General features: G+C 46.2%; 1 protein-coding gene across 1 annotated transcript in view; it reads right to left on the bottom strand.

Annotated features, from left to right (window-relative positions):
• Window positions 1–13,767, bottom strand: part of MINDY4 (MINDY lysine 48 deubiquitinase 4) — a 102,633-nt gene that overhangs the window by 86,883 nt on the left and 1,983 nt on the right. Inside the window, exons 2-4 of the mRNA XM_067746655.1 lie at window positions 9,211–9,330; window positions 5,832–6,067; window positions 1,568–1,814 (exon numbers count right to left, since the gene is read on the bottom strand). Of these exons, the coding sequence (XP_067602756.1) occupies window positions 1,568–1,814; window positions 5,832–6,067; window positions 9,211–9,330 (603 nt within the window). The remainder of the gene's footprint in view (window positions 1–1,567; window positions 1,815–5,831; window positions 6,068–9,210; window positions 9,331–13,767) is intronic.

Below are 13,767 nucleotides of genomic sequence, written 5' to 3'. Positions count from 1 at the left end.
GTGTGATGGCTGATGGCCGCCGCATCCTTTGTTTACTGAAATGGCAGGCAACATTTTCTTCCATTGATAAGGTGCGTATTCAAGGAATGGTTTAAGTGAACTCAGACTCTGCATCTTCCTGTACAAAGAAAAGTGCTAACTTCATTAACTTGAGATGTCTGTTTTTCTCTTTTTTTTCCTTTCTTTCTTTTTTTTTGGCCACGCCACACGGCATGTGGGATCTTAGTTCCCCAACCACGGATCGAACCCACACCCCCTGCAGTGGAAGCCTGGACTCTTGACCACTGGACCACGAGGGAAGTCCCTGTTTTTCTTTAATTAACAGTAATCTTTTGATGTTCCTACTAGCTGGTTTCTTGCAAAAACTCCTGTATATCCTGGCTCCTCCCTTACCTCTTCTGAGCAGTCCCTCAGTGTTATGTGAGAGGCTGTCTTCCAGGCTTAAGTCCTCAGCAAGTCCATCAAATAAAACGTAATTCTTAACTTTTAGGTTGTGCATGTTTTTAATCAACAGAACAATGACAGATAACTATACTTGATCTAGACCCAAAGCAGGTTGTTTCTGAGGGAACAGCCAGCCTTGTGAACTGGATTAAAAAAAAGAAACAACTTGTCTAGGTTCGGTGTAATATTAAAAAATACCCCTAGTTTTCTGAAAAGACTATTAAAATACTTTTCCCTTTCCCAACTGCATGACCATCACTAAGCCTTGAAATTCCAGATCTCGAAGGGATCTTAGACACCTGGTCTAACAAACGAGACTATGGCCAAGAGGAACAAAGACCTTGTCCGAAAATCTCACAGGACGTGGGCTGAGGCAGGGAGAAGGTCCACTGCTTGCTGCCCTGATTCCAGATGAACTGGGAGAGCAGTGCTGCCATCTGCAGCCACACCCACACGTGAGGGTGGAGGGACCAGCGTGGACACAGATGACCTATTTTTGGTTGGCTTAGACTCCCTGATTTGACTGATACTCTACTTTGAGTTCGGCATTTGACCTTCCTTTGTTTTTCTGTTTCTCTTCTGTTTTACAAACCCCTTTTACATTCATTCTCTCCTTTGGTTTAGTCTCCCACCTGATGGGACCCTACCACGGCCCCTCCTTAAGGGAGACTATAAAACATCAGTGTTAAGTTTTTAGAATTTTTTTAAAACAAAACAAAACTATAAGGATTGGGATTTCTTTTTCCCTTTTCACTATCATGTGTTAAAAAATTTTTTAAAAATATGTCCTCTAGACCGGGATGGGTCCCCCCATGCCTGAATGGCAAAGATAAAGCTGGGTAGATGTGTTCTCACCCTGCAAAAGAATCCACCTGGTAACCACCTGGTTGACCAGATAGTTAAACCAAAGGCAGGGGAGGTGATGAGGCCCACCCATGGCCCCAGAGCGCTGACAGTAGAGCCAGGCAGGAAAAAGAGGCCAGTGTTCTAGCCATCTACCATGCAGATCCTCCCTTCTTGAGCTGTCTCGTGGGGTACCCCCAGATAAACCCAGGCAGCCCCTTAAGCCCTGCCCGGTCCTCACTTTCCATGCTCATAATAATAGTAAGAGCACCAAGCCCACCTGTGGGGAGCTGGCGATGGGCCCGGCCATCATGCCTCGGACAATGAGGCCAGACTTCGGCCTGATCTTCTCTCCCATCCTCTTCGTGTCCAAGGAAGGCTCTGATGACTGAAGCTTGTCCGTCTTCTCCCAAGCAGGAGCCACAGGAGGGCTTTCACCTGGGACAGTCTGCAAGGGCTTACTTTTGTGGGAGGCCCTTTTGGATGATGCAAAATTACCAAGTACATCCCCGTTAAGATGGTCGTGTCTGCGAAAAAGGGATATTTCCATTAAAACAGCTTCCCCAAAAGGAATCACTGGCAATGATGATAAATTCCACATTCCACAGGTACCCATAGCAAGCCCATTCACAAATCTGTGATTTCTAACCAGACTGTGCTTTATCAATAAAGGCAAGGGAAAGAAAATACTTCTGTATCAGGGCAAGTCTGGCCAACAAAGTGAGACCTGAAACAAGAAACCAAATCAGAGTCGATGACCGATGATAGGATCCCTTGAATCCTCAGTATGAAGAGCATCCCTGTTTCTCCCAGACCCCAGTGATTAAGGAAAACTGTAGCCCTTCAATACAACAGTTCCCCCCTCCCGTCATGGTATATATAGGGTTTGGTACTATCCACGGTTCCAGGCATCCACTGGGGATCTTGGAATGTATCCCCCATGGATAAGGGGGGACGATGGTATAGTCCTAAGAGGGGTGGAGCCCAGTTACTGCACACCACTGAGGGTGGTGAATAGAGACCTTTGGAAAACCTGGCGTTCCCAGTTAAGGTTTAGTAAAGTTAGGCATGCCAACGGCTTCTTTTCTTGGGTTGCTTGGCGTTGAAGAAAGAGGGTGTGTGTGTGTGTTTGTGTGTGTGTGTGTGTGTGTGTGTGTGTGTGTGTAAGAGAGGGAGAGAGAACAAAAGAGGGTAAGAGACTGAGAGCAAAAGCAAGGAGTGAGGAAGAACAAGAATGAGAAAGAGGGCTTCCCTGGTGGCGCAGTGGTTGAGAGTCCGCCTGCCGATGCAGGGGACACGGGTTCGTGCCCCGGTCCAGGAAGATCCCACATGCCGTGGAGCCATGGCCGTGGAGCCTACGCGTCCGGAGCCTGCACGTCCGGAGCCTGTGCTCCACAACGGGAGAGGCCACGACAGTGAGAGGCCCACGTACCGCAAAAAAAAAAAAAAGAGAGAAAGAGACAGAGCAAGAGACCCAGGTAAAGAGGAATCCCACCTGTGGTCACTGAGAGCCCAGCACCCCTCCGACACAGGCTGGGCTATGCTCTACTATCAGACTCTGGCATAAAGAGGCGTCAACATCAACTCTGTGCCAAGCTGCTTACCAAGCACTGGGTCATGCATGACAGAAGTGGTCATGTGCACTATGACTGGGACATGCCAAGCAGAGGAAGGATCCGGAACCAACCCTCGGGAAATCTAGAAAGGCTTCCAGAGAAGGCAGAACCTGAGTCTGAAAGAATGAGTAGGCAGGAGGTAACCAGAAGGCCCCAGGCACTAGCACAGAGTCCTGTAAAAGCAGGACATGCTCAGGTGAGCTGGCAGGGGGGTGTGGGGGGTGCGGTGGGACACCTGCTGATGTGGAAAAGGCTTTGCAAGTTCTCCTAAGAAGTTTGGACTTTATCCTAAAAGTTACAGGGAGCATCTGAAGGCCTTTCAGCAGGGAAGAGCATGGCCAGACTTGTTTTGTGGAAATTTCACTCTATCTTAGGTCAAGGGTGGATTTGAGAAGATGACCGGGGGCCTGGAGATGAGAGAAAGAGACCCTGGGAGATAGCCAGGGGAAGAGGTGAGAGTGTGAATGGAGGCCGCTGTTGCGAGACAGAGAAACGGGGGAAAGAGTCTAGCATCATTAAGGACACAAAGGGATGCAAAAATGATAGACAAGGAGGAGTCAAGGATAACACCCAGGTTTGTAACTGGGTGGAACTCTGAAGCTTCAACCTCTGCATTGCTGGCTTTTTATCGGTTCAAAAGTATTTCATTTCCCAGCCAGGCAGTAAGTGTATTTGAAGGAGGAATCATCTTTTTCATACCACCCTCATTTCCTTTCACATCTTAAGCCTTGAGTTAATTTTTTGGTGGTCCCCATCTTTTAGCAGCTTGACACCCAGACCTTAAGCTTTGGCTACCCTCAGGAAAGGAAATGTTTTTCAACAGAGCTGGAAGAAAACACCCTTTCCCAGGAAGTTAGACTCACTATTGGTGATGACATGCAGTGTGTTAAGGTTGTAACTTAACATAACTGCTCTCCAGTGCTGATCGTTTTGTAATGTATAAAATATCGAATCACTATGCTGTGTAACAGGAATTAACATAGTGCCGTAGGTCACTTATACTTCAAAAACAAACAAACAAACAAAATAGAAAAAGAGCTCAGACTTGTGGTTATAAGAAGCAGGGGGTAGGTGGAGGGGGAATTGGATGAAGGTGGTCAAAGGTGTAAACTTCCGCTTATAAGATAAATAAGCACTAGGGATGTAATGTACCACATGATCAATACAATGAACATTGCTGTATGTTATATATGAGAGCTGCTAAGAGAGTAAATCCTGGGGCTTCCCTGGTGGCGCAGTGGTTGAAAGTCCGCCGGCCGATGCAGGGGACACGGGTTCATGCCCCGGTCCGTGAAGATCCCACATGCTGCGGAGAGGCTGGGCCCATGAGCCGTGGCCGCTGAGCCTGCGCGTCCGGAACCTGTGCTCCGCAACAGGAGAGGCCACAGCAGTGAGAGGCCCGCGTACCGCAAAAAAAAAAAAAAAAGGGGGGAGAGAGGAAATCCTAAGGGTTCTCATCACAAGGGAACATATTTTTTTCTTTTTCTTTTCTTTTGTATCTATAAGAGATGATAGATGTTCACTAAACTTACTGTAGTTATCATTTCATGGCATATATAAATCAAATCATTCTGTTCTACAACTTAAACTTATACAGTGCTGTATGTCAATTCTATACCAATAAAACTGGAAGAAAAAAAATAACTGTTTTCCAAATAATAGAGGTACAATCAAGAATGCCAGTTCATTTTCTTCCCGAGTTCCAAAAGGGCTTATTTTCCAGATTTCTCCATCGCTCCAGTGTTTAGTGGCCTTTTAGAATTCTCTACTCCTGTTTTTAAGAAAATGCTAACAAAGGAAGCCCCCGAACCTTATGAATCATGGAATTTAAATTAAACATTTTGAATCATAAGTATCCTCCATCACAAAGTGGTCCATTCCCATGGCTTCCAGAGGAAAAGAACAGTGCTCCATGACAGGGATTCTGAAAATGCAGAGGATGGGAGGCTGAGTGATGGCCTCCTGAAGATGTTCACAACCTAGTCCCTGGAACCTGTGAATATGTTACTTTACATGGCAAAAGAAAGGGACTTTGCACACATGATTACGTTAAGAATCTTGAGATGGGTACATTATCCTAGATTGACTGTGTGGGCCCAATGCAATCACAGGTGTCCTTATTAGAGGGAGACAGGAGGATGAGAGTCAGTAGTAGGAGATGTGACACAGAAGCAGGGGTTGTAGTGATGTGATCTGAAGGTGGAGGAAGCAGCCACAAGCCCAGGAATACAGGCAGCCTCTAGAACTTGAAGAATGAAAGGAAACAGGTTCTCCCCTCAAAGCCTCTGGAAAGAACCAGCCCTACTGACACCTTGCCATTAGCCCAGTGAGACCAATTTTGGACTTCTGACCTCAGAACTGTAAAATAAATAAATTGGTGTTGCTTTAGGACACCATGATGGTTAGATTTTGTATGTCAGCTTGGCTAGGCTATGGTGCCCAGTTGTTTGGTCAAACACTAGTCTAGATGTTGCCGTGAAGATATTTTTTATATTGTGATTAATTAACATATTGTGATTAATATCTACAATCAGTTGACTTTAAGTAAAGGACATCACCCTAGATAATACAGGTGGGCCTCATTCAATTAGTTGAAGATCTTAAGAGCAAAAACAAAGGTTTCCCAAAGAAGTAATTCTGCCTCAAGACTGTAACACAGAAATCCCGCCTGAGCTTCCAACATGCCAGTCTGCTCTACAGATCTCAGACTCGCCAGCCCTACAACCACATGGACCAATTCCTTAAAATAAATCTCTTTATTTAAATATATATTTATGCACATATATATTTATACATATACACATTTATACCCTATTGGTTCCTTTTGGTTTTGTTTCTCTGGAGAACCCTATTACAGCCACTGAGTTTACAGTAATTTGTTATAGCAGAAATAAGAAACTAATCCACAGTATAAATGAGAAGAGGTACCTGGCTTTGCTTGTTTCTGACAATGATGTTCTCCAACTCGCATCTTCACTTGCAAGGTCATATATATTTACCAGCGTGGTCTCTGAGCATCTCAATGGTAATTTGTTACTTTTCTTTGGTATTGAGAGTGCAGGGATTGGTGTTTCTTGAGTAAAATTGTTACCAGTATTTCCAAAGTGATCCAGAAAATATCTGGTGATGAGTTCAAGGTTTGTTTTTAGAGGATTTCCCTTTGCCTATCATCAGAAGAAAAAAAATCATTAATTTTATGTACAGCTTTGGGGAAAGGTGGGAAAGACAGCCATCACAATTCTTTGACATAGTTCATCAATTTCTTACTCATCCATACATTCTCTCAGCAAACATTCACTGACTGCTTATTATATGTCAGGTACTGTGTTAGGTAGCAACACAGATGAACTAGCATCCAATGCATGAGTCAGGAGTTCAATGAACAATTGTAACAAAATGTGTTATGAACAGAGGAATACCCGAGCAAATTTCCTCTTGTTTTTTTCTCCTGGGAATAACTTTATAAAATATATATCCTTTTATTAAAAAAAAAAATTAAGTCTTTATGATCGCTAACACTACAACTTTATAAACATCTGGGACCTGAATGATTTCTTAGTTTATGTACTCTACATTTAACACTGGGCATAAGGAATTACAGAGACAACGCTGCAGAAAGTTAGCGCAAGAGCATACAGATGCAGTCAGGATTGACTGAGTTTACACCCCAATCTTTAAAAAAGATAAAATGAAACTTTTCTTTTTAATAAATTTATTTATTTATTTATTTTTGGCTGCATTGGGTCTTCATTGCTGCGCGCGGACTTTCTCTAGTCGCGGTGAGCGGGGGCTACTCTTTGTTGTGGTGCGCGGGCTTCTCATTGCAGTGGCTTTTCTTGTTGCAGAGCACGGGCTCTAGGCACACGGGCTCAGTAGTTGTGGATCGCAGGCTCTAGAGCACAGACTCAGTAGTTGTGGTGCACGGGCTTACTTGCTCCGCGGCACGTGGGATCTTCCCGGACCAGGGCTCGAACCCGTGTCCCCTGCATTAGCAGGCGGATTCTTAACCACTATGTCACCAGGGAAGCCCAAAATGAAACTCTTTAGTAGTAGGTTTTGGAAATAAGTGGTATCAGTATTTCCCTACCCTGACGGCACTAAATATTATCTTTGGAGGTTTTTTTAAACGACAGATTCTCAGGCCCCGCTGAGTCTCACTAAGCCAGAATCACCAAGATTAGAACCTTGATTTCTTTTAGAAAGTCTCCTAAGTAATTTGTACAGACACAGTTATCCAAGCAGCAATCCACAGGCTGGCCTCAGGGGCTAGACCATGTGTCAGTCCGCAACCCACCTGCCCAGTAACACCCAGGCCCTTTGGAACTGCGGCCAGGCATGGGGCATGTGGTGAGTTTGCAGTCAGAGTGGTAAAGCGCCTGATAAAGAGCCTGGCACAGAGGGAACCCTCGGGTGTATCCAGTCTTTCCCCCTTTCTATTCCCTTGACCTACACAGCAGAACTCTGGGACCAAGACCCACAGGGTTATGATCAAACTCAACAGAATTATCAGGCAGTCAAAATCAGGGGACAGTTTTATTTTTTTTAGAATGGGACCCAAAAAGCTATTCTGCCTAAGTCTAGATGAAACTTACAAGGAAGAGAGTTGCGGGGCGGTGGGGGGGATGTTAAATAATTATTTCAACCTTCTTGTTCTTCTTTCAATACGAGAGATTTAGGGCCCTGACTACCTGAACTGTACTTTGTGGCCTTTCACATCACTTTGCTCATAATAGATACAGCCTTTATATGAATCTAGATACCATTTTTCAAAACCTCAATTTTACACAGGCGTTTTATCTACTGCACACTTAATAGGGAAAAACAAGTTACTGGAATTAACATTAAACTGGCAGGGCTTTCCCAGAATCACTCTAGCTTTGTGCTGAGTGAACGTCAAAATTATAATGCCATAGACAGATGAATGAGTATATTTTCCTGTAAAATATAAGCTCCAATTCATTGTATAACAGCTAATACCTACTGTATAAATCAAATTATCAGGGCACCTATCGAGATCTAATGAAAATATCTTAAGTATCTTAGATAATAGTTACCTTAGGGAGACTACACCACAGTGAAGAAATAAAAGTAACTTGAATGGCAAAGATCCTTCTGGGAAATTAGGTAAAGATGTATTTATATAAAAATTCCACTGTGCAGCAATGGTTAATTGAATTTTCTGCCTAGCTGTCTCACTCTCTGTGGAAAATCTTTCTAAAATGTACAGTCTACTCTCCTGCCTTCAGAGACAGCTAGAGGAGGATTGCTGAGTGTCTGCTGCCTGGGGCAACAGTCTTCTGTCTACAGGGGATGGAGGGGCCCGAGTGTCACCGCAGGACCCAGAGGATGAAGGTCTTTACTGGGCCTCTGGTAGGACTTCACCTGGCTGCCACTTGTGATAAATGCTGAACGACACGATCACGAAGTTCTTTCCACCTCTGACACTATGCCCTCCCACAAGAGCCCATTCTTGAATCAAATTATAACGTTCTCTCTTCTTACAGAAAGAGCAATTAATTCAGAACGGTAGCTTCATTCCTTCGTTCCTGTATATTCATTCACTCGCTCATTCATTCATAAATACACACTGACTATTTACTAGGTCATCAGTCCCACGTCAAGTATGGGGATACAACGCATCCTGCAGCGTCCAAGGTAGTGCGGAAGGCAGATTGTAATTAAACCACCACACAAATATTCTATTATAAACATAAGAAGCACAACGAAGGAAAAATAAGGGGTACCCTGAAGGCCTGTAACAGAAAGTGGGGGCATCGAGGCTGGGGGATCAGGGAAGCACCCCGAGGTGCCTGTTCCATTTGCTACCTCAACTCCAACGCACCCGGGTTAGCTGAACCCAAACCCTGCACCTGCCTGAATTAAACGTCACAGTGACCTTAAGAAAAAGGTGTTACTCAGAACTGCAGAAGGAAAACCATATGCAGGCAGAAAACGGAAATTTTTAGCATAACTGAATGCTATATTTTTAAGTACAGTCTTACTAAAAATAGCCTCATGGCAGGGAGGAGGGAGCACCGGGAATAACTGTTGCAGGCTCGGGTTCAAAATGCGCCCCAGAGCTGCGCACGCGCGGCGCGGTAGGCCAGTTGGGTGCTGCCGACTCAGGCTGGAAACCCCCCACACACAGTTGGGATTCGTCCGCGCTCAGCCTGGTCTGTTTCTTGCTGACCGCATGTACCGCAAGCCTCCGGCCACTGGTCTCGGATGACCTGGCAGGGCTCATGAGTGCTTTTGACATCGCCACATTCCGTTCCAGAACTCCGTACCACACGTTGAAAGCACGTACCCTGTTCTCCTTGTAGAGAACTTCAAGATGCAAAACCTTCCGGAGATGGCTTCTGCTGCTTATGCTAAGATCAGAGCGTGGGCGTTCCTGGTCCATGGTCACACACGTCTTCTTTAAGCCCTGAGGGAAGAACTCTGAGTCACTCTTTACCATTTTAAATCAAAACCTTCCGAGCTCTGACGCAGAGGATAAACAAGACTGTTAATGTTCTTTTCGATCATCTTCTCCTGCCTTCCTCTCAGGATACTGGGAGGACCAAAAACTGACTTAAGCATTTGTTTTGATATAAACTTTACACTTGATATCATCTTCACAATTATTATTCCGAATCTTACAGCCACCCTGTGGGCTGGGCTCAGGCTGAAGTTGTCAACGCGTTTTATAGAAAAGGAAAGTGAAATCCGGGTAGCAACTGTCTGGCCCGAGGCTGGCTCTGGAGCCCTGGGTTTGGCCTAGATTGGGGGCCACAGGATATGAAGCATTAAAAATAAACAAAAGGAAAAGCATAAACAAAAGGCCAGTATTCATTTCCTTCTTCTTTCAGATGGGGCACCAGGGTCGATTTGTCCAACATAACACAGTGGACTCACAGAGCGGGAGTTCTGACCATCCCAGGCTGCGAGGCGGTGATGCGAGGACCCAGACTCACAGGAAGCACGTGGTAAGCGTCTGCAGTGCCCCAGCGCAGCCACTTTCCATCATCCGGCCCTGAACTCCCAGAAGGCCGGCCTTGGGAAGCACAAATCCCCCTAAGAGCCTGGCTTCTTCATTTGAAAACGACAGCAGCTGTGGCCTGCCCACCTCCCCAGAACGCAGTGATAACCAAATGGCGGAAGATGAGGAGACGCCTCACACACAGCTCAGCCTGGCATTAAGGGAGCCCTTGCTGCTGATGGATCCAGACCCCAGTGCTAGCCAGGCCTCAGTGGCTCCCCTAGGCTTTGTATTCAGAATTTTACAGAGGCTCTCAGTGCTGGGAAGACAAGACAAAACCTGCTACCTGCCATGAAGTGGGACAAGAAGAATTTGTGAAACAAGACGTACGAACACAACTTGTGAAACAAGACGTACGAACACAACCTTGAACCAAAAGGAATGAAAAGAAGTCTTGGGGGGGAGAACAGAAAGAAATGTTGGGGAAAAGGTGGGGACATGCCTGGGTCCATTAAGGAGAGTCAGCCGGAAGGAGAGGTGGGACTCAAGAGGCACCAGCATTTCATGGGGGCTTAACCATGGCCTTCCCACCCAAGTGATGTGGAAACCTGTATAACGAGGGTCCCTCTCTTCTGGGTAACTCTTGATGTTTGTCAGCAGTTCCGATCAGCAAGTCTTGGCACACTTAACAAATTCCCTGGGGTTGTGGTGCAAACTGGCATTTGAAAACCACTGGAGCAGTGGACAAGGATGCCCTCAGAAATCAGCCAGTCATCGGTCCCATCATTCATTCAACAAACACTTGTCGTGCACCTACTCTGTGCCAGGCTGTGTTCTAGATGCAGGAGATATAGATGGATTATGACCAAGTCCTGCCCTCATGGAAGTGACATTCTGTTAGGGAAGCAAACCACAAACAAAGGGGTAAATGTACGGTACACCAGCTGCTAACATGCTCTATTATGAAGACAGAGAAAACAGAGAGAGGGGAGACACTATTTTAGAGAGCCAGCTAGTTATTGAGCCTCATCCATGTGCCCACTCCTGTCTTCAAGTTTCCCCATCTGTGAAATGAAAGGAACAAACCATTAGTCCACTCGTTCATCTGCTAGAGGCAGAGGAGTGAACAGACCAAAGTCCTGGCCCTCACAGAGCTCACCTACTATCAGGAAAAAGACAACAAATAGAATACCCTATGGGAAAAAAAATACAGCAGAGTCAGGAAGCACAGAGGGCCAGGAGGGGGTGCAGGGAAGGGTTGCTGCTTTATAACAGGTGATCAGGAAAAGCTTCATGATTGACATTAGAGTCGAGACATGAGGGAACTAAGGGAGCAGATTGTGCAGACACTTATGGGTAGTGTTCGACAAGGGCAAAGGCCCTGTGGCAGCTACAAGGAGGCCAGTACAGCTAGAGCCATGTGACTAGGGAAAAGTGTCAGGAAATGAGGTCAGAGAGGTTGCCCAGAGCTTGCTAAGGAAAGGCCTTGTCGGCTTTTGTAAAATGGAAAGGCTCCTGGAGGATTTGAAAAAAGGAGCATCCTGGACTAACTTATATTTGCAAAGGATCACTTGGCTGCTAGGTTGAGAACAGACTGTATGAGATAGGGGATTACATATTCAGATTAGAAGGCTATTGAACAGCTCACATGAAAGATGGAGGTAACTTGGACCAAGGTGGTTGTAGCAGAAGTGGGAATAAGCAGCTACATTCTTTAAGTGCTCTGATGGGAAAGCCTACAGATTTACTGATGGACAGCATGCAGGGGGCACAAAAAGGAAAAAAAGCCAGCAATGGTTCCAAAGGTTTTGGTCCAAGCAACCAGACAGTTAGTGATGCTACTTACTGAAGTGGGAAAAATTGCAGGAGGTGAAGGGATCAGGAACTGAGTTTTGAACGTGTTAAGTTGAGATGTTTATTGGATACCCAAGTGGAAATGTAACATAGGCAGCTGGAAAGAATGTAAGAGTTCAAGGAGAGGTCTTGGATAGAGATAGACATTTGGAAACTGTCAGCATATCGATGGTATTGGAACCCCCAACAGTGGTGGAAGTGGCTGGGAAATGAATGGAGAAGAGAAGAGGGCCAGAGACTCAGTCTTTAAGCCCACCAGCATGCACAGCTCAGGAAGCCAGGGGGGACTTGCCAGGAACCTGAGAGGGTATAGAAGGAAAACCAGGAGGGGGTGATCTCCAGAAGCCAAGGGGAATGAGTTGCCAAGAAAGGCATAATCAACTGAGTCACACACAATTGTTAGATCAATAAGTGTAAGGACTGAAAACCAGAAGTCATTGGTGAACTTGACAAGAGTTGTTTCCATGGAGTGATGGGGACAAAAGCCTGATTAAAGTGGGTTTGAGAAAACAGGGAGAAGAATTAGAATCAACATACAGAGCCCTTTCATGGGTTTTGCTATAAAAGAGAAAGAGACTAGTAGCTGGAGGGTCTTGGGGGTCAAGATGGAATTGGTAGGAGCACGTATACATGTTGATAAGACTAACCCAGTAGAGAAAGCAAAATGCATGATACAATACAGAGAGATGATGATAACTGCACCAGTGTCCTGGAACACACAAGAGGGGACAGGCACACAGGGAGGGGTTGGCCTTACCCAGGAAGATGGAGAATTCATTCCTAAGAACAGGAGGCAGGGTGGGGCGAATAGTTCAGGCCCAGGAAGGTTAGTTACTGTGGTGGTAGGGCGTGCTGGAGTTTTCTCAAGGCTGCTTCTATTTTCTCAGTGAAATTAGAGGGGAAGGGGGCTTTGGAACTTGAGGAGATAGATGTGTGAAATGGTCGGCCAAGATTTGAGACAGTGAATGGGCTGGAGAGGTATAAGCAGATGGGCGGGCATCCCTGAGGCATCACAGGGGTGAGTGACCATGAATTTGGCATGAAACCATCAACACGGTGGTGTGTTTTCCCCCAGCCCCATTCAGCTCTGCAGTGCAGGCACAGAGTAGACCAAGCTGAATTTTTAACATCAGAGAAGTATAATGAAGGGAGAGACAGGCAAAGGAGTTGAGCGTGGTGTTGAGGGCGTGATTACAATGATGGGCGGGTAAGACGTGAGGAGAGGTCACAGAGGGCTGAGGAATGGTGAAAAGCTGGCAGGAACAGTGGAATGGAGATGGCAGTGAGGCCGAAGAATAGTTTATATCGGGCTGCTCATGGGGGTGAGCTGGAAGTGAGGGACGATGGGATGCTTGGAACTGAGATGATGGAAACAAGCCTAGGGCACGACCACCTGGAAGGAGTGTCAAAGGTCAGGTGGGACAGGTCCCTGCAGGAGACGGAGGCTGGGGCACGAGAGGAGGGAGGCCTGGAAGGCTAGGGCACCAGAAGAGTCACCTTGGTGAACCCTGCCATTGCCAGGAGACTGTCATGATTCTCCCTGCAGGGGGATCACGCTTGGAGGAGGCCAGTGTAGCTAGGTACAAAGTAGGTTGGAGGGTAGAGGAGGAGTAGTGGAAGGTGAGGTTCGAGCGGGAGCCGGCAGCCACGTCATGGGGAGCCTGGTAGGCCCTGGTGAGGCCTTCCCTGAGCTTTTATTCTAATTGCAAAAGGAAGCACATGGAGGGTTTTGGACAGACGAGTGACATGATCTGACCTGCTCACCCTGGGCAAGTTTCTTCGCCTGCCAGTCTGATCATAGTCTTTCGTGAAAGGGAATAATTATACCTTTTTCAGGACTGTTATGAGGATTTGAGAGAATAAACAGGCATCTAGAAAGTACCTTGCACCACGCTGGGCACGCTCTTGGTTAGAACTGCTCGGTACCTGCCTTGTGCCAAGCCCTGAGGGGAGCACACAGTCTCTGTCCTGGAGCAGAAGGTGATGAGCAAAGTAGCCGACCTGAGCTGCAGTTCCGGCTCTCCATGACTTTCTGAATGACTGCGGGCA

This window comes from Pseudorca crassidens, chromosome 8 (assembly GCF_039906515.1).
Source record: "Pseudorca crassidens isolate mPseCra1 chromosome 8, mPseCra1.hap1, whole genome shotgun sequence".
In the NCBI taxonomy this organism is placed as follows: Eukaryota; Metazoa; Chordata; class Mammalia; order Artiodactyla; family Delphinidae; genus Pseudorca; species Pseudorca crassidens.
Note: the sequence above shows the minus strand (reverse complement) of the source record. Positions and strands in the feature narration are given on the sequence as shown.